Source organism: Marmota marmota, unplaced genomic scaffold (assembly GCF_001458135.2).
Source record: "Marmota marmota marmota unplaced genomic scaffold, marMar, whole genome shotgun sequence".
Classification (NCBI taxonomy): domain Eukaryota; kingdom Metazoa; phylum Chordata; class Mammalia; order Rodentia; family Sciuridae; genus Marmota; species Marmota marmota.
The window spans coordinates 32,287,693-32,309,955 of NW_025999982.1; the positions used below are offsets into that span (position 1 = coordinate 32,287,693).

The 22,263-nt window shown below is 32.4% G+C and overlaps 1 protein-coding gene across 14 annotated transcripts in view; it reads left to right on the plus strand.

Moving 5' to 3' along the window:
- The window catches only part of Fam135a (family with sequence similarity 135 member A), a 114,832-nt gene that overhangs the window by 74,800 nt on the left and 17,769 nt on the right, over nucleotides 1-22,263 (plus strand). For 12 of the 14 annotated variants that reach the window (XM_048805617.1, XM_015487898.2, XM_048805619.1 and 9 more), the window contains 7 exons: nucleotides 10,583-10,656; nucleotides 12,128-12,282; nucleotides 12,498-14,874; nucleotides 16,594-16,754; nucleotides 19,577-19,668; nucleotides 20,178-20,275; nucleotides 21,453-21,604. In XM_048805617.1, the coding sequence (XP_048661574.1) occupies nucleotides 10,583-10,656; nucleotides 12,128-12,282; nucleotides 12,498-14,874; nucleotides 16,594-16,754; nucleotides 19,577-19,668; nucleotides 20,178-20,275; nucleotides 21,453-21,604 (3,109 nt within the window). The remainder of the gene's footprint in view (nucleotides 1-10,582; nucleotides 10,657-12,127; nucleotides 12,283-12,497; nucleotides 14,875-16,593; nucleotides 16,755-19,576; nucleotides 19,669-20,177; nucleotides 20,276-21,452; nucleotides 21,605-22,263) is intronic. The other 2 variants (XM_048805627.1, XM_048805628.1) reach the window with 1 other exon arrangement.

Genomic DNA, 22,263 nt, shown 5'->3' on the forward strand with positions numbered 1-22,263 from the left:
ATATATATATATATATATATATATATATATATATATATGTATATATATGTATATATATATATATAGTCTCAAACATGATTTTTAGTGATTACCTTGGTGATATAAAATATGATTTAGAATTTTTTCAACTGAATTTAAAGAGAATGTTCGACTTTACTATATTCACTGGAATTAATAATAAAAAATGCTTTGAAACACTAAACATTGACACTGATGGTCCAATAGCTAGAAAATCAAAACTACCAGAGTGGTAGAGGCAAGAGGATAGGTCATATGTAAGCTAATGTCTATAGTAACTATTTCCTAAACTCGAATTTTTTGGTTAATTGAGGGGGATTTTTTTGAGAAATTTACATGTGTCCTTCTTTGCTTCCTATCAATCATTTTAGCATATACAGTTTAGTGGCATTTAGTATTTCACAGGATTATACAGTCATCAAACCATAACCAATACATTTCATCACCCTAAAAGGAAACCCTATGCCCATTAAGCAGTCACTCCTCATTTTCTCTTTTCTCCCTTCTATTGTAAGCACTAGTCTCATTTACTTCTTATGGATAGTTCATATAAATGTATTCATATAAAAGGTTACCTTTGTGTCTGATTTCTTTCACTTAGCATAATGTTTCAAGATTCATCCATGTTATTACATATATCAATAATGCATTTTTTATTTTAGTGAAATTTCGTTGTATGGATATACAATGTTCTTTCACCTCTTTGCCCATTGATAGACATTGGATTGTTTCTACCCAACGTGAATAGTGATGCTACGAAAATTTGTCAGGAAACATTTGTTTGCATACCTGTTTACAGTTCTTTTGGCTATATACCTAGGAGTGGAATTAGTAGGTAATATAGTAATTCTCTGTTTAACTTTGAGAAGTCTCCAAACTGTTTTCCGTAACAGTTAGGCTATTTTTTCATTCCTGCCAACAATGTGGAAGGATTCTGATTTCACTACATCATTGTCAGCACTTGTTATTTTCTGTATTTTGTTTTTGTTTTGTTTTATTATTGTCAAACTAGTGAGTGTGTCATGGTATTACAATGTGGTTTTGGTTTGCATTTCACTGATAATTAACAAATGACCTTGAACACCTTTTCATGTGTTTATTGACCATTTTTTTTGTCTTTTTGGTGAAATGTACACTGAAGTACTTTGTCCATAATTTTTTTTTTTGGGGGGGGGGTATGTTATGATGGATTGAACCCAGGGGCACTCAACCAGTGAGCCACACCCTCAGCACCCCCCATTTTTGTTTTCCTATATTTTATTTAGAGACAGAATCTCTCTAATTGCTGAGTCTGGCTTTGAACTCGTGATCCTCCTGCCTCCGCTTCCTGAGCTGCTGGGGTTACAGATTTATATCACTGCATCCAACCTTCACCCATATTTAATTGTTTGTGTCTTAGTTATTGAGTTTCAGGAGTTCTTTATAAATATTCTAAAAATTAGACCATTACGCATGTATGACTTGAAAATATTTTCTTCTGTACATTTTCTTTTTACTCTATTGATAATGTCCTTTGATGTATAAGACTCAGGAGAATAACTTTTAAATTCATTGTTTAAAGGTATCCTATAAAGTAAGACAAATTGTATTCAACGGTTATTTTCATGATTAAATTTTTAAATCTCTAACAATATTTTATTTAATTGCGGAGAGTATTTTGCTTATAACTTCTACTAAGCCAGTTTTCTTGGAATCATTAAATGCTAGGGGAAGAAAAAAGGCTTTTATAAATCTAAATCTGATTAGTATGTATATCTCTATCACTATCATGCCTGATGTCAGTATATATTTGATATTTAAAAAATTAATAGTCCTCAGAAAGACTTAACCCAGAAGCTTTGTAAATTTGAAAGATCTAAATTTAATTATAAAGTCTGTTGTGTGTGTGTGTGTGTGTGTGTGTGTTGCTAGGGATCAAAACCATAGCCTTGCTTGCCTCTTCCACTGAGTTATATTCTCAGTCTTTTTATAAACTCCAATCTTGCATTAACATTGGCGACATATTCTGAAAACCAGCCAATATAGAGGACATTTCCTTTATTTTAGAAAATGACCTTATATCAGTTTTCAGTTAATTTCCATATCCCATAAACAATCCTGCCCTGATGTTACTTTTCAGAACCTTTATGAACAGAATTTGTATTTTTTACTTCATATTTAGATTAGTCCATGTTTCATTACTTTCCATTGTGGAGTGTAGTATTCCATTGTGTATGCCAGAGTTGATTTGTTTTATCTCCTATTATTTGATTTTTTTTTATTATTCTGAGTGAAGATGCTGTAAACATTCAATAATAAATCTTTTTGTAAGCTTATATTTTAATTTATGTTGCTTGAGTACCTAGGAGTGGAATTGCTTGGTCATTAGGTAAATTTATTAAAAAAAAAAAAAAAAAAACCTCCGCTCATTTTTTGCAAAATGGTCATACAGGTTTTTTTGATTAATTTAATTTATTCTAATTAGGTATACATGACAGCAGAGTATTTTGATTCATTGTACATAATTGCAGCACAACTTTTCATTTCTGTGGTTGTACACGATGTAGCATCACACCATACGTGCAGTCATACATGTTCCTAGGGTAAAGATGTCCATCTCATTCCACCATCTTTCCTGCCTCCATGCCCCCTCCCCACTCCAGTCATACAGTTAGTATTAAGCTTTCACCATTACTGTGAATCTTTTTTTTTTTTTTTAGTTTTTCTTTCATGTTTAGTGCTTTTGTTTCCTTTCTTTTATAAGGACTTACCTATCCCAAATCAGGAAAATGTTCTCCTCTGTTTGCCTCTGGAAATATCAGAATTACAGCTTTTATGTTTAACATCTTGAATAAATTTTTGACTGTGGTATAAACTGTAGTGGTCAAGATACATTTTTCCCCCATTTAGTTGTTGCAGCATTATTTATTGAAAAGACTTTTCTTGTCTATTGAATTGTCTTCATATCTTTGTTGAAAATCAGTTAACTAATAAGTGAGGAATATTTCTTGGCTTTATTTTCTGTTTTCTGTTCCATTGGCCTGTTACATATCTTTATGTGAGTACCACACTAACTAAATCTCTGTGTCTCTGACTGGCACGTACTGAAATTCTTTTATAATAAGACATAAGTCAAAGACCCCACTTGTCCACAGTAGAGGTGCCCCTCTCCAGGAACTCCTAAGACCTCTTTTGGTAACAATGCTACTATACATCTATAAGAATTTCTAAAATCCAAAACATTGATGAAACAAAGGAACTCTTATTTATTGCTGGTAGGAATGCAATATGGGTTAACTACTTTGGAAGACATTTTGGCAATTTCTTACAAAACTAAATGTGCTCTTACTATACAACACAGCTATCATAACCCTTGGTATTTACTCAGATGAGTTGAAAACTTACATTCATACATAAACCTGAACATAGATGTTTATAACTATTTTTTCATAATTGTCAAAACTTGGAAGCACTGAAGATATCCTTCAGTAGGTGATTGGTTTAACAAACCATTGTACATCTATACAATAGAATGTACTTTAATGATAAGCAATTTATTAAGACATGGAGGGAGCAGACGACTGATGCCAGCCCACCTGCTGCAGGGTAAGAGCAGAGTGACCCCAGCCTACCTCGAAGTAGGAGCAGTGTGACTCTTGAATCCACACTGCTAGAGAAGAAGATGTATGGACAATATGAAGAAATAAGGGAAGAAAGTGCCCGAAACAAACCAATCCGATACGATAATGAATTCCATTGACAGTACAGTAGATGAAATGTCAGAGAAGGAGTTCAGAATGTACATAATTAAAATGATCTATGAAGCAAAGAATGAATTAATAGAGCAAATACAGGCAACAATTGACTGCTCTTATAAGAGATAAGAGAGGAAATACAGGTAGCAAAAGATTTCTTCAAGAAAGAGATACTCTTAAAAAAAAAAATCCTTGAAATGAAGGAAACAATGAACCAAATAAAAATTTCAATAGAAAGCATCAAAAACAGACTAGATCACTGGGAAGACAAAACCTCAGGCAATGAAGACAAAATATAAAATCTTGAAAATAAAGTTGACCACACAGTAAAGCTGGTAAGAAATCATGAACAGTACCTCCAAGAATTATGGGACAACATGAAAAGACCAAATATAAGAATTATTGGGATAGAGGAAGGCACAGAGATACAAACCAAAGGAATGCACAATCTCTTCAATGAAATAATATCAGAAAATTTCCCAAACATGAAGAATGAATTGGAAAATCAAATACAAGAGGCTTACAGGACACCAAATGTACAAAATTACAGCAGATCCACACCAAGGCATATTATAATGAAAATGCCTAGCATATAGAATAAGAATAGAATTTTAATAGCTGCAAGAGAAAAGTTTTAGATTACATATAGGGGGAAACCAATTTGCATATCATCAGATTTTTCAACCCAGACCATCAAAGCTGGAAAACCCTGGAACAACATATACCAAGCTCTGAAAGAAAATGAATGCCAACCAAGAATCTTATACCCAGCAAAATTAAGTTTCAGATTTGATGACAAAATAAAAACCTTTCACAACAAACTAAAAGAATTTACAATAAGAAAGCCTGTACTACAGAGTATTCTCAGCAAAATATTCCATGAGGAAGAAATGAAAACAAAGAAAATCATCAAAAGGGAGGAACTAGGGGCTGGGGCTGGGGCTCAGTGGTAGGACACCTGCCGTGCACGTGTGAGGCCCTGGTTTCGATCCTCAGCACCACATAAAAATAAAAATATTGTGCCCATCTACAACTAAAAAAAAAGTTTTTTTTTTTAAAAAAGGAGGAAGGAAACCCTCATCATTATACAAAATACATGTATAAAGATGTGAATTTGGTGTCAACATACCTTATATATAATCAGAGATATGATAAATTATTGCATAATGGCATATTAAGAATTGTAATGCAAAAATAATTTTTTTAAAAAAAACATCAATAGAGTAGAGGAAAGGGATGGAGGAAGGAAGGGAAAGGGAAAATTATATTGGCCAAATTATATTGTTATACCATGTGTATGTACTAATATATAAAAAAAGGAGGAACTACACTAAAGGAAAATCCAATCAAATGAGAATAAACCAAAATGATTGGGAATATAAACCATGTCTTAATAACCTGGAATGTTAATGGCATAAACTCATAAATTAAAAGACATAGACTGGCAGATTGGATTAAAAAAATACCAAACAATATGCTGCCTTCAAGAGACTCATCTCATAGGAAAGAGACTCATCTCATAGGAAAAGACATCCACAGACTGAAGGTGAAAGGATGAGAAAAACAGCACTCACATGGGCCACATAAATAAGCAGGGATTTCCAAACTAATATCAGATAAAGTGTACTTCAAACCAAAATGAGTCAGAAGAGATAAAGAAAAACACTTAATATTGCTTAAGGGAACCATACATCAACAAGACATTACAATCATAAATATGCCCCAAACAATGGAGCGTATACATGTATCAAACAAACCCTTCTCAATTTCAAGAAGCAAATAGATCACAACACAGAAATATTAGGTGACTTTAAACACTCCTATCACCACTGGATAGATCTTCCAAACAAAAACTAAATGACAGAAATCCATGATACAATCAATGATTTAGACTTAACAGACATATATTGAGTATTTCATCCATCATCGAGCAAATACACCTTCTCAGCAGGACATGAATCCTTCTCTAAAATAGACCATATATTATGCCTCAAAGCAACTCACAGCAAATACAAAAAAATAAAAAGATACTACCCTGTATTTTATGAAATTATAATGGAATGAAACTAGAAGTCAATTATAAAATAAACAATAGAAGCTCCTTCAACACCTGGAGACTAAACAATATGATATTGAATGAGTAATGGATAGCAGAAAACATCAGGGAGTAGATAAAAATAATCGAGGTAAGTGACAACACCGATACAAATATCAAAATCTCTGGGACGCTATGAAGGCAGTACCAAGAGGAAATTCATTGCATTGAGCTCACTCATTAATAAGAATAAAAAGTCAAAAAATAAATAACATTACATCTCAAAGCCCTAGAATAACAAGAACAAATCAACACCAAAAGTGGTAAAAGACAGGAAATAATTAAAATCAGAGCTGAAATCAATGAAATTGAAAAAAAAAAAGAACCAATTAAAAAATTTGACAAAATGAAAAAAGAAAATTCAAATTATAAAAATTCATCATGAAAAAGGAAATATCACAATAGACACCATTGAAATACAGAAGATAATTAGAAACTAAAAGAGAAAAATCTCAATGACATCAACAAATTTCTAAAAATATGATCGACCCAAACTGAATCAGGAGGATATAAACAATTTAAACAGATCAATTTCAAGTAAGGAAATAGAATACACCATCAAAATCTACCAACCAAGAAAAGCGGATTCTCGTCCAAGTTCTACAACACCTTCCAAGAAGAACTAATACCAAAACTCCTCAAATTATTCCATGAAATAGAAAAGGAGTGGACCATTCCAAACTTATTCTGAGGCTAGCATCTCCCTAATACCAAAACCAGACAAAGACACATCAAGGAAAAGAAAACTTAAGACCAATAGACTTAAAGACAAGAATCATGTAATTATCTCAATAGATGCTGAAAAAGCATCCGATAAAATACAGCACCTCTTCATATTCAAAACACTAGAAAAACTAGGACTGGTAGGATCATACCTCAACATTGTAAAAGCTTTCTATGCCAAGCCCAAGGCCAACATCATTCTAAATGGAGAAAAATTGGAAGCATTCCCTCTAAAAACTAGAACAAGACAGGGATGTTCTCTGTCATCACTTCAATATAGTCCTTGAAATTCTAGCTAGAGCATTCAGACAAAAGAAATTAAAGGGATACAGATAGGAAAAGAAGAACACAAATTAGCAATATTTGCCAAGGTTGTGATTCTAAGTACCTAAAAGACCCAAAAAATTCCACCAGAGGATAGGAAAGATGGTGGAATGAGATGAACGACATTACCATAGGTACATGTATGATTGCACAAATGGTGCATCTCTATACCATGTACAACCAGAGAATTGAAATGTTGCCCTCCATTTGTGTATAATGAATTGAAATGCATTCTGCTGTCATGTACAACTAAGTAGAAGAAATAAAACAAAAGAAGGTATGGAGGTACCTTGAAATCATCGCTAAATGAAAGAAGCTGATATGAAAGGTAATTTAAGCTATATAATTCTAATTTTATGACATTCTAGAAAAGGAAAAACCAAGAAGACAGTAAAAAGATAAGTGGTTACCACAGGCTCACAGGGATGGTGGAAGGGACAAATAGGTGGAGCACAGGGCATTTTCAGGGCAGTGAAACTATTCTGTGTAATATTATGATGAGCATGATGTAATATTATGATATAATGTTAAAGACCAGAGAATGAATACTTGATAGTGAACTTTAGTGTAAACTATGGACTTTTGTTAATAAAAAGTCAGTATTGGGGCTGGGACTGGGGCTCACATGTGAGGCACTGGGCTGAATCCTCAGCATTACATAAAAAATAAATGAACAAATAAAGATATTATGTCCATCTACAGCTAAAAAAAAGGTTTTTTTAAAGTCAGTATTGGTTTATCAGTTGTAACAAATGTAACAGTAATATAAGGTATAAAATAATAGGGGAAGTGGAGAAGTAGGAGGGCAAGAGAGGCTGTAAGAACTGTTACTTGCTGATCATTTAGGTTTTTTTGTTAAACCTAAATCTGCTCTTAGGCAATTCTATTTTTTAGTTTTTTTTTCTTAAGAGCAGATTTTGCCTATTATTCTAACATCTGGATTATCTTGGGAATCGTATGTACTTATTGCATTATTTTCTTGATTGTGAGTTATATTTCCCTGCTGCTTTGCATATCTAGTACATATTTGTCAGTGTTACAAATAGTTGCCTTATGTATTTTTATCAGTTATATAGTTGTGTTCAGGGCAAGTTCTATACCAATTTTTCTATTATGGTCTAAGTAGAAATTTAAAATAGACATTTTCAAACCTGGCTAACCTTAGAATCACCTAAGGAACTTTTTAAAAAAACAGTGCTGATTGAGGTTGAGGTTGAGGTTACTGTTTTAAGTTCTCCAACTCATTAACAGAGTTAGACTGTTCCCTAAATATGATCATTCTGCTAGGAAGAGTGGGAACTGAAATTTGGCTTATCCTCATTGGAGTCCAATTTCATCTGCCTCTACAGTTGTTCATTTTCCCTAGTTTAATGTGCTCCTTTAAAACAGCTGTGGATTGAGAATCAATGTAAACTAGTTAGAATTCTATTTAATAGTAAGCATAAATCAGCTTTATATAATAAAAAGACTGTATGGTATTCCTACTGTGAGTGTAACACAAGGACTTAAAAAACATTTGTTTAGTAAACATCTGCAATATGCCTACTTTTTTCAAGGTAATTTAAATATTATGATCTATGAAATATATACTCTGCACTCAAAATTGGACTCTAACCTCCATGAACACAAATAAAGTTGTACTATAATAAAAATGTTACTAATAATTATACTGTAATAAATGATATGTTAGTAATTCGAGCAATGTATTAGGAAGAACATAGATAAAGGAGAATTTAACTCTGTAAAACATTAGTAATAAATTCCATTCTGTGTCCTCAGGGTTTTTTTCCCCTTCTGGATTTTTGCTAAATTTTAAATATTGATGCTGTCAAATAAGTGAATTCTTTTTAAAATTAGGATATATCAGAAAATTCATTTTTATAAACATGTACCAAAGCAGTAATATATATTCGTAATATCCTAAGTTTAACTTTTTTTTTTTTTAATGTAAGTCATTTGCCTAAAATTAAGCTGTATTGCCATCAGGTGACAGTCATACCTTAGTTGTGGCCACACAGCACAGTTCGTAACCTTATTCATTATATTATCACCCCAGAGTGGTAATCATTGTGAGAGAATTGAGAAACTTGTGCGTGCATAGAGGATAGGAAAGATTTCTGATAACATGAAGTATAAAGTAGAAGGGAATAGATAAGTGGTTTGAAGCATAAGATTTGGAGTTGCTCAAATCTTTATTTTAATCCAAGTTTATCACTTATTATCTTGCCTCTTTGTGATTAAACTCTTTGGTTTGAATTTTCTCACTTATTAAATGAAGATAATACCTCCTCCCTTGTATTTTTTATGGTTTAAAACAAAGAATGAAAATAAAATACTTAGCATAGTTTTATGGGTAGGATACTATCAAGTATTGATAGTTATTTTAGGAATTACCAAAAATAGAAAGAAAAGGAAAATCAGCTCACTAATTTTGCAGGTCCAGCTACAACTCTAGGAATCCAGATAACTTAAAGATAAATTCCTTCTCACTTTATAGTCCCCAGAGAAAACATCTCGAGATAGACAGGCAGATGGTTTTGGTTTTGGCTTTGGTTTTTCTCATCTTCCCCTTTGTCGATGGAAAGAAAGAAGACACAACTGGAATGCATTTGAAAGTACAGACACAGATGGTTGCATCCTCCTCAGTGTCTGATACTTGCCTCTCCCAACCTCCCTTACTGACTTGTCCTGAAGAGTCAGGCTCATCTGCTTAGAGAAAGAGGTTTAGTAAGTCATGTTTGGCCTGATCTTGATGACGAGTAAATTCATGTACATATTTAACCAAAGAATCCTAAATCAATTTCCCTTTAGAAGAGAATCTTCAATGTAATATAATTTCAAGATGTAACCTAATTATCTCTCCTCTATACCCCAAACAAGATATCTCTTTCATCTCCAGTAGTTGACAGAGCTTTTCCTTTCATTATTAAAAATAAAAGGATCAAAATATAAATGTAATGGAAGAAATATTCAGCTAGATTCAATATGTATTTACCAAGTACGTTTGTAACATGCAAAACTATGTTTTAGAGACTACAAGGGTCATCAAAACATTGTTCCTGTTCTAACAAACATTACACTTTAGGAGGTGGTATGATTTGCATATATAGTTATTCTAAGGCAAAATGTAGTGAATGCTCTAATGGAAATTATAATAGATTATATTTATATGCACTTGTCAGATTATAGAGTGCTATCATATATATTCTTGTTTGTTCTTTATAAGCCCATGTATAGAACAAGTATTGAGTATAATTTGAAAATGAATCATCTGAAACTCAAAGATTAAATGCCCAAAATCACAATACTTCTAAGTCAGACAGTATAGTTAGCATATATTTGAAAGCCTGGCATAGAGCATGGGGAAAGCCACCTGATAGCTAGCTGGTTTTTCATTGTTTTTCCCATGTACTGGGCACTATTGTAGATACTAGAGGTGTAGTAGCAGATAAGGCAAATAGAATCCCTTCCTTTAAGGAAGAGAGATGAGATCCAATCTCGCTGTAGATTCTGCTGTTCATTTCATACAACACAAAAATACAGTGCTTTGTCAACAATGAAGAGGGAGAGAATTCTCACGGGTTGTTATGCAAGGCCTAATGGAGGCAATTTCTTTCCCTGCAATTCTATGCCAGATTGACTTTTTAAATGTGCCATGTTATTAATACTCCTTTTTGGAATTCTCTAGGTTCGCAGATTTTCTGAGGCATTCTTTTGTTTTGAACATCCAAGAGAAGCTGCCATTGCATACCAGGAACTTCAGTGAGTAGCATAAATCCAAACTTAAAATGATGTTGCTTCCTTTCACATGGATATCTACCTCAGAATTTATAGAAAAAACTAGAAGAATTTGAAGTTCAGAAATCTACTCTTTATTAAATCTTCAGAGAGATGCATAATTTACTTGCCTTGCCCCTCTCTCCCCTTATATCAGATTTACTGTAATCTGTAAATATAGCCATGCAACTCTGGCTTCAGCCTTCCATTTGGCCATCTTATTCTGTCTTTATTTTCACAGGTCAAAATCTCTCATATTTATCATTGTGAGTTTGGGTAGTCTGGCACTACCTTTTGTTATGTAATGACTTACAGTTAAAATATGCAGAATAAATGCCTTCCATTTTTCCCACTGAATATATTTAGGTCTGGTATTCTTTGGCTTCAGAGAATATTTTGAGGATGTTATGCTGAACAAAAGAAGGCAGACATAAAAGAATGAATAATGTATGATTTTAAATATATGAAGTTCTGGAACAGCCAAAACTAAAATGAAAGTAGAATAGTGGGTCATCTTGGGGTTTATCTGGGCTGGAAAATTGGGAAGACATGAGGAAACTCTGAATAGATTGAAATGTTCTATATCATATTTCACTTGTCAATCTTACAGCTTAGATTTATATATTTCAGTACCTAAGAAAAACTAAACAATAGTGGAATGGAGGGATATGTAGTGAATGTTGAGGTATAGATAGAACAAGAAGGGCAAATGTTAATTGTTGATACTGGGTAATCAGTACATTTCATACTGTTCTGTTTACTTGGATTTGGTTTAAATTTTACATAACAAAGGATCCTTTAACTGTTTTGTATTAGAAAGTTACATACTGCCAGGCACAGTTGTGCATGCCTATAATCCCAGCAACATAGGAGTCTGAGACAGTTGGATCTCAAGTTTGAGGCCAACCTCAACAACTTAGCAACTCTCAACCTAGTGAAACCCTGTCTCAAAATAAAAAATAAAAAAGGCTGGGAATGTAGGTCAGTGATAAAGCGCCCCTGGGTTCAGTCCCCAATGCCAAAAAGAAAAAAGAAAGTTAAATACTTTGTTTTAATAGCTATTAATTTTATTGGTCAATATGTGTTAAGTAAAGGAGCTACAATGGAGTGTAGTTTTTTCTCTGTTATCATCAAATAATTGGTAAGCATTTTTCTTACATGATTGGAAGTTTATTCTATAAGCATAGATACTCATTTTGAAATAACTTAAGAAAGTATACAATATAATAGAAATTAATTTGTCAATAAACTATAATTTTGTGTCAATAATTTATTGTCAGCAAACCAGAATTTTTATCTTACCAGTTTTTATGTCTATCCAAGAAGCTCTTTCGTAAGAAGAGTATGTCTTGAAGAAAGGGAATAGGAATGATAGGAGAAGAAAATAGGGTAGACTGTAAAGTGGAGTTGGGTATAATTTTTTTTATTACAATCTGACTTAAGAAATATTTTTCAGTGCTCAGAGTCACCTACAGATGTGCACCGCTATCAAAAATACTTCCTTCTGCAGTTCTCTTCCACCCCTACCTATTGAATGTAGTGAATTAGATGGAGATCTCAATTCATTACCTATAATCTTTGAAGATAGGTATTTAGATTCAGTTATTGAAGGTAAGTATCATCTAAAATAATATAAGCTATGTGTATAATTTTTAGCATATTCTTCCTAATATAAATAAAACCATTCCCTAATGTGAAACAACTTTTCCCTTTCAATTTTACTTATGTTTGAGGCTATTAGAAAGTTATAGTTAGAAAAAATAGTCTTAATCATATGAGTTCTCACACTTGTTTTAAATCTAAATCTTTTTTTCTTTGGATAAAAGACTTAGATGCACCCTGGATGGGAATTCAGAATCTTCAGAGATCAGAGTCCACTAGAATGGATAAATATGAGACTGAAGAAAGCTCTGTAGCAGGACTTTCTAGCCCAGAGTTGAAGGTCAGACCTGCTGGTTCCTCCAATATTTGGTATACAGAAGGTGAAAAGCAGCTAACAAAATTTCTAAAAGGAAAAAATGAAGAATCAAATAAATCCAAAGTTAAGGTTGCTAAGCTCATGAAAACAATGAAACCAGAAAACACAAAAAAAATAATAAAACAGAACTCTAAGGATTCTGTGGTTTTGGTAGGCTACAGATGTTTGAAAAGTACAGCATCAAATGATCACAATAAATGCTTTGAAGGCAATCTTTCACATAGTCAGAAGGAAGGTCTGGATACCACAATATGTGGATATAATTTTGACCCAAAGACTTACATCAGACAGACAAGTCAAAAGGAAGCTAGCTATTTGCCAGCTAATACAGAGAGAACTGAACAAAAGTCTCCAGATATTGAAAATATTCAACCAGGCCAGTTTGATCCTTTGAACACTGGCAGCCTAAATCTTTGTGCAAATTTGTCCATTTCAGGTAAACTTGATATCTCCCAGGATGGTAGTGAAATTACACACATGGAACAAAATCTGACATCCAGAAGTTCATCAGACGATTGCCATGATCATCAAACAACCCCATCATCAGGAGTTAGAACAATTGAAGTAAAACCCAGTGATAAAGATCCTTTCAGTGGAGAAAAAATAACTGTTAAAATAGGACCTTTGACTGAGCTTCAACACGATGAAATATTTGTGGATGATTTTTTACCCGGCTTTGAGTCCTTAGAATCTAATGGTAAATCTAAATCTCTAGAAATAACACTTGAAAAGGAAACTTTGCAAGAAGCAAAATGTTGTCCTATTGGAGAATCATTAGCTAAATTAAGAAATAATATGCCTGCTCCTTCTACAAAAGAATATCATATTGTAGTAAGTGGAGATACAATTAAATTACCAGATACTAATGCCACATATGCCTCGTCTAGATTTTCAGATTCAGGTGTTGAAAGTGAGCCAAGTTCTTTTGCAACACATCCAAACCCTGACATAGTCTTTGAAACTGTGCAAGGGCAAGGTCCTTATAATAATGAAAGATTATTTCCTCAGCTTTTGATGAAAACTGATAGTAACATAAAATTTTCATTAGGAAGTCATTGCACTGAGAGTACAAGTGCTTTAAGTGAAATACAGTCATCTTTGACATCTATAAACTCTCTACCTTCTGATGATGAACTGTTGTCACCTGATGAAAATTCTAAGAAATCTATTGTGCCTGAATGCCATCTAAGTGATAGCAAAAGTATATTAGACCTAGGAACAATTGATTTGCCAAAATATGATGATACTAAAAAGTCAAGTATTATTTTGCAACAGCAGAGTGTTATATTTTCAGGGCATTTGGATAGTGAAACTATAGCAATACATTCCTTAAATTCAAGCACTAAAGACGCTTTGCAACTTGTTTTTTCAGATAAAGATACTTCCAGTGATGAAAAAAATAGTTGCAGCTCCAAACCTAACTTGGACACTATGGGTAAAGGCTCCCAGAGTCTTGATAAATCTGATAACTCAGCAGGAACAGCAGTTATGTTAAATTCAAAACTAATTTGTTTAGGCACTCCTTGTGTTGTTTCAGGCTCCATTTCTACTAATGCAGAAGTTAGTGAAAATAGAACTGTGGAAGGAAAAAATAGTGATACATTAAATATCAAACAAATATATTCAGAAGCTCCTACAGTTGAAGTTGAAACTGATCTGGGTACAAGTGACCCTTTTTCAGCTGGTACTGATATGGTAAAGCAAGGGCTTGTGGAAAATTATTTTGGTTCTCAGAGCAGTACGGATATTTCTGACACGTGTGCTATTAGCTATAGCAATTCAGTTAGCCCTCAAAAGGAAATTTGTGAAAAAGGAATTAGTGATCTTCAACAGGAACAGGGTAACGAGGAGGAGGAGGAGGAGGAGGAAGAGGAAGAGCAGGATCAACAAATGGTTCAAAATGGTTATTATGAAGAAAAAGATTATTCAGCTTTGGATGGAACAGTAAATGCTCACTATACAAGCAGAGATGCACTAGAAGAAGAAGGACTTATAAAATCTGAAAAAGTAAACAGTGACTATCTGAGGGATGGTATAAATATGCCTACCGTTTGTACTTCTGGTTGTTTGTCCTTCCCATCTGCACCACGAGAGTCTCCTTGTAGTGTTAAATTTTCTTCTAAAAGTAAATTTGATGCCATTACAAAGCAGCCAAGCAGCATTTCTTACAACTTGACTTCTTCAATTTCCTGGTATGAAAATTCACCAAAACCTCAAATACAAGCGTAAGTAATGGAGCTTAACAGTATGTGCTACTAAATATACATTGATCATAAGTATATACATTAAAGCAAAATCATAAATATATATAGAAGATTTATTTACATGATAAACATTAAATTATTATTTTTCCAGTAGCTTTCCCAACTATTCTGTATCAAATTTTTCAGACAGTATATAACTGCTTATAATATTTACTTAGGTGATATTTATAAAATGTCACATATCCATATAGATAGATACAGATATAGATCATAAATTGTGCTAAAGGGCTGAATGCCCATTTTGGTCTCCAGTTTCTATAGTACAAAAAGTCTTTCTTTGAATAGCTGTCTAAAATAGATAAATGAACCTTGTTATACTGTTTTACAGAAAGGTAGTTTCCAAGTGATTGTCCTGTTTCTTGGCTAGATGTTCTTGACATAAATTTTCTACTGGTAATTTTATGTTAGAAGTCAAAACCCTTTCATCATCATTACCCCATTAACTTCCAGACAAAATCTAGGTTTCATGAGAATATATAGGAAATAAGGACAAAATAAGATCTAAAGCGCCTAAAGCTAGTGAAACCTACTGAGGTGAATATGGCCAATTTAAAAATTGTAGTATATAAGCTAAGAGGCCAAAGATTATATACCATCTGCTGTGTACCTCTCTTTGTCAGAGTCATCAAGAAGAGATGGTGTTTATGTTTTCACCCAGTTTAAGGTTCATTAAATGCTGCTGCTTTTTTTTCCCCCTTAATAAAACAAAACTTTTTCTTTTTTCTTTTTTTCTTTTTAGTTACAAATGACAGTAGAATGTATTTTGACATATCATACATACATGCAGTGAAACTTCACATTCTTGTGGTTGAATACTAAATATGGAGTTAGAATGGTAGTGTATTCATATATAAACATAGGAAAGTTATAGCTGATTCATTCTACTGTCTTTCCCATTCCCCTCCCCTATCCTCCCCCCTTCATTAACTTCTTTAAGTTATACTTTGTTATCAGTCTAAATGATATACTTTTTTGCTTTGTTTGGTTTTTAATTATTTGTGGTTACATATAGACAGCATGCCCTTTATATATATATTATGCAAGCACTCTGCCACTGAACTACAGCCTCAGCCCCCATACAATGTTAAGTAGTAATAATTTTGTTTGCAGTCCCCAAGTTGGTTAAATATGTCAGTCATTCCAAATGAGTATGTACCTCCAATTATATTTAGTCACATACCCCTTTTAATTCTCCTTCTCTTTGATAATTTTTAGAGAAAAATGCAAGTAATCTAATCTACTGAATATTTTATCTACTATTCTCACTGTTATATAGAATAGCTTCTTCCCTTCCATTTATATAAGATTAAAATGGAACAAAGAAGTTAAAAGATTTATTTACATGATAAACATTAGATTACCATTTCTCCAGTACCTCCCCCAGCTTTACTAAATTTTTCAGGCAGCATAACTGCTTCTAATATCTTCTTAGTTGGCATTAAAATAACATTTTTAAGTGACTTCAGGCTCAAAGTGTTTATTATCTTTGATCAGCAACAAAAATCAAACCAAAAAAAAAAAAAATCGACCTGTGCTTTGTAAATTATTTAGGTGATCCCATATATTTTTGTCATGATTTTAAAACCACATATTGCTGAGTTTCTTCCTCTGCAATTCTAGATTACCTTTTTGGTTCTAAAAACAGAGTATGATCCTTAATAAAGAGTATCTTTACTTCAGCTTCCTTCAGGCAAAAGAAGAATTAAAACAACTTAAACTCCCTGGGTTCATGTACAGTGATATTCCTCTGCTGGCATCCTCAGTACCGTATTTCAGCATGGAAGAGGAGGATGGTTCTGAAGATGGAGTACATCTCATTGTCTGTGTTCATGGTTTAGATGGTATGTGACATCTATTAATGTAACCAATAGCAACTCACTTTCTTTCCTAAATAGATCTCATTTAGTTTTATTTAATCTTTGAACTAAAAAAAATTAATGAAAAATTAATTGAATATTAGCTATATACTGAAACATAAATCTGCTCTATTTTTACTAAGTGTGATATTAAATTTTTTTAATTGCTTTTAATTTTTAAATACATGGCAGCAGAATGCATCACAATTCTTATTACACGTATAGAACACAACTTTTCATATCTCTGTTTGTATATAAAGTATGTTCACACCAATTCGTGTCTTCATACATGTTCTTTGGATAATGATGTCCATCACATTCCACCATCATTGCTAAACCCCTGCTCCCTCCCTTTCCCTCCCATCCCTCTAAAGTTCCTCTATTCCTCCCATGCTCTTTCTTCCTACCCATGAGTCAGTCACCTTGCATCAAAGAAAACATTTGCCATTTGTTTTTGTTTGTTTGTTTGTTTGTTTGTTTGATTGGCTAACTTCACTTAGCATTATCTTGTCCAACTGTATCCATTTACCTGCAAATGCCATGATTTTATTCTCTTTTATCGCTGAGTAATATTCCATTGTGTATATATGCCGTATTTCTTTAATCCATTCATCCACTGAAGGGCATCTAGGTTGGTTCTTTAAGTAAATTTTGCATGAAATAGTATTTTGGGTTTTTCTTCTTTTTTTCTGTCTTCTCTCTTGGTTTTATCAGCTGTTACGTCTATAGGCTAGAAAAATCAATATACCTATGAATTAAGGTTGATTTTAAGGCATTTGTTATTTCTAAATACCAGGCTTTCATGCTGCGACTTTCTAAAAGATACTTTGTTTACTCAGCAAGTTTTTTTCTAGATGTAGGACATCTTAGAAAAAGCCAAATGTTTCTGGACCAAAAGGGTATTACTGTATTATAATGTCATTCTTTAATAACAAACTAGATTTTTAAAAATTGTTCTTTTTAGTTATACATGACAGTAGAGTCCATTTTGACATATTTATACAAACACGGAGTATATCTTATTCTAATTAGAATCCCGATCTTGTTGATATGCATGATAAGCCACTGAACATCCATTCTCCCTGCCCCCCACTTTTTGTGTGTTAGCATCCACATATCAGAAAACATTCAACTTTTGGTTTGTGGGGATTAGCTTATTTCACTTAGCACAAGTCTCCAGATCTGTCCATTTACTGGCAGATGTCATAAAGTCATTCTTCTATAAGGCTCAGTGTGTGTGTATATATACACATTTTCTTTATCCATTCATCTGTTGTAGGTTGGTTCCATAGCTTTTGTGAATTGGCTGTTGTGAATTGAGCTGCTGTAAACATCGATGGGGATTCATCACTGTAGTATGCTGATTTTAACTCCTTTATAAATATCCCAAGAAGTGGTATAACTGAGTCAAGTGGTGGTTCCATTCCTACTTTTTTGAGGAATCTCCATATTGTTTTCCAATGTGGTTGCACCAATTTCCAATACCACCACCAATGTATGCATGTACCTTTTTCCCCATGTCCTCTCCAACATTTATTGTTACTTGTATTCTTGATAATGGCCATTCTGACTGGAGTGAAGTGAAATCTCAGTATAGTTTTAATTTGCATTTGTCTAGTTGCTAGGGGTGTTGAACGTTTTTAAATATATTTTTTGACCATTTATATTCTTTTGAGAAATGTCTGTTTAGTTCCTTTGCCCATTTATTGATTGGGTTATTTGGGTTTTTTTGTGTGTGGTTAGGTTTTAGAGTTTCTTATATATTCTGGAAATGAACACCCTGTCTGAGATGCATGTGACAAAGATATTCTCCCATTCTGCAGGCTTTCTTCACGTTTTGATTATTTCCTTTGCTGTGAAGAAGCCTTTTAATTTGATACCTTCCCATTGATTTTTTATTTTACTTCCTGTGTTTTAAGAGTCTTAATAAGGAAGTTTGTTCCTAAGCCAACATGTTGGAGTGTTGCGCCTACATTTTCTTCTAGTAGGTATGGGATTTCTGGTCTACTTCCTAGGTCGAATTCACTTTGAGTTGAGTTTTGCGCAGTGTGAGAGGTAGAAGTTCAATTTCATTTTGCCACATATGGATTTCCAATTTTCCCAACACCATTTGTTGAAGAGGATCTTTTCTCCAGTGTAGTTTTTGGCACCTTTGTCTTGTATGAGATAACTATGTAGGTTGTCTCTGTCTTCTGTTCTGTTCCATTGGTCTTCATGTCTGCTTTTGTGCCAATACTATGCTGTTTTTGTTGCTATAGCTCTGTAGTATAATTTAAGGTCTAGTATTGTGATGCTTCCAGCTTCACTTTTCTTGCTGAGGATTGCTTTGGCTATTTGTTTTTTTACAAATCAGGAATAAAGCAGTTACCTCTGTAAATACATTAATCATGAAAAATCTAAAAGATAAATATTAGAAGGGTAAAATAAAAATTCAACAATTGATAATGACATTTATATTGCTAGTAAACCAAAGAAATAAAATCCACTAATTTTTAAAGATAATTTCATATTCATATATCATATCTATTGTAAAATGTTTTTAGATTTTTTAGTTGATAATTATTAAAATAAACTATCCTAGGTATTTAAGTGTGTCTTCTTTCACTCAGTCTGTACCAGTGCCACTAAAGGAAGTCAGTAGATTAAATCTAAGGCTAAAATGCATTAAACATTTCTTACACTGTTATTGTATCTTCACAAATGGTATAGGTCATAAATTTGACTTGAGAAACTATAAAAATATATGATGTTATACTATGTACCTTTTACTTTATCTCATCCTTAAAATATCATTTTTTATTTTCTAGGTAACAGTGCAGATCTTCGATTGGTTAAAACTTATATTGAACTTGGACTACCTAGGGGAAGAACTGATTTTCTTATGTCTGAGAGAAACCAGGTACAAAATGGCAGTGCTTTCAAAGGACGTAAACATGTTTTGTACCAGTTTCTACATAAACATTTGCCTGGTACCATGTGCCTGTAGTAAAAATAATTTTTCTGATTTCTATGAAATTTAACATAAATAGATATCCAAAAGAGATATGTGGTTTTCATTTGACTTATGAGTTTCTTTCATGTATGAAGCATTTCCAGAATTTCATATTTATATACAAATAATTTGTTAATTATGCCACTATATGAAATAGCCTTATATTTAATACTAGTAATGGGCTAGACAAAGAACACTGAACATTTTTTCCCTAGAAACTTAATCTTGCTCATTTTAATATAATGAGTAATACATTCACTAATTTTGCTAAAAAGAAAATTAGACTTAACTGTATTTTTAGTACTTAAAATAAAAATGTTATTATTATTTATATTATTTATTATTTTATATTTGGTTAGTTTTTATGTGATGATATGTATTTTAATGTGAAATGTGTCTGTTTTACTTTTATTTAGAATGATACCTTTGCTGATTTTGATAGCATGACTGATCGCCTTTTGGATGAGATAATACAATATATTCAAATATATAGTTTAACTGTCTCAAAAATAAGGTAACTTCTGTATTATACCATTTATTTTTATATGTCTATAAATTACAGAACAGTTTTTAATAGTATTATCCTAATCTGAAATGTAGAAAACAACAACTCAGTTAAAGAGAAATTTAAAAAATGATTTTAAGGAAAGTCCATATTATGTGATTTCATTTTCATGCAATATCCACAAGCAAGTCTGTAGAGACAGAAAGTAGATTAGTGGTTACACAGATTTTTTTCCTTTTATTTATATATGACAGTGGAATGCATTATAATTGTATACAGCACAATTTTTCATATCTCTGATTGTATGTAAAGTACGTTGACACCAATTCGTGTCTTCATACATGTACTTTGGATAATGATGTCCCTCACATTCCACCATCATTGCTAACCCTCTGCCCTCTCTCTTCCCTTCCAACCCCTCTGCCCTATCTAGAGTTCGTCTATTCCTCCTATGCTCCCTCTCCCTATCCCACTATGAATCAGCCTCCTTATATCAAAGAAAACATTTGGCGTTTGGTTATTTGGGATTGGCTAACTTCACTTAGCATTATCTTCTCTAACTCCATCCAATGTTAAAAAACTATCCAATTTATCATATAAAATATCTAGAAGCATCTAAGGGATCCCAGCACATAGAAATAAATGTTTGAGAAGATGGAAATGCTAATTACCCTGATTTGATCATTACACATCTATACATTTTTAATTATTGCACTGTATCCCATAAATGTACAAAAATAAATGTTAAATTTTTGTAATTATTTTTTTTCCTAAACTGTCTAACTTTAAAGTATAAACCAGTTTATACTTTATCCTAAGTTGTCCTTTACAAATAAGTTGAATTATTTTGTTTGTAATCATGAGAAGTAAATAATATGTGTTATAGCCTCAAGAGGTGAATTTATTCTCTAATCATTCTTAAATGTATTTCTACAGTTATAAACTATAAGTAAAAGTTTTCTGATAAATAATATTTTTCTATAATCATTTAGGTTATATAACAATAGGAATCTTCTGCATTCTTTTTTCCTTTAAATGTCATTATTTAAAGTATTAAGCCATAATTTTAAAACATATTAGAAATTTTCAAATTCTTACTATCTTATAATATATGTAAAGTACATCAGCTTCAGTTTTTGTTCCTAAAACTAATACTGTGGAAGAAATGTCTTTTTTTCTCTTAAAGCTTTATTGGACATTCATTGGGCAATTTAATAATCCGTTCAGTGCTTACAAGGCCAAGGTTTAAATATTACCTCAACAAACTTCACACCTTTCTGTCTCTTTCTGGACCTCACCTTGGTACTCTGTATAATAGCAGCGCTCTTGTTAATACAGGTAAAAAGTTTTATTATACTATACAATAAATATGGCATACGCAAAAAACTTAAATACAAATTTAATGTTTCCTGGTATTTTCCAGCCAACTTGTCACATACTTGGAATTTCATGAAACAAAAGATGTAGCTAATTTCCTGTTTTGTTATATACATGGTATATTTTAATAAAAGTAATTTCAGAAAATAAATATTATTGAGATGGCATTTGTCAACAGTCACAAGAGTCTTTTTTGTTTTCATTAAACTCTAAATATCTCAGCAAATATTTGTCTTATAAATAAGCTATTTTGTCACTGGTAAACAGATAACAAATATATTTAATATGACAAAAAATTTATAGAAAATGCTAATATTTTTATTTTGGTTTGGTAACAATTAAGGAATAAGAAAATAAATTGTGCCAGGAGCAGTGGTACACAACTATAATCTCAGCCACTTGGAGCATAGGCAGGAGGATCACAAGTTTGAGTCTGCCCTCCATAATTTAGGGAGACCTGTTTCAAAATAAAAAATAAAAAGGTCTGGGATGTAGCTCAGCAGCAGAGCACCCCAGGATCAATCTTGGTACTGGAAAAAAAAATTATATATATATTATATATTATATATATATTATATATATTATATAATATATTATATATATGTGTGTATATATATATA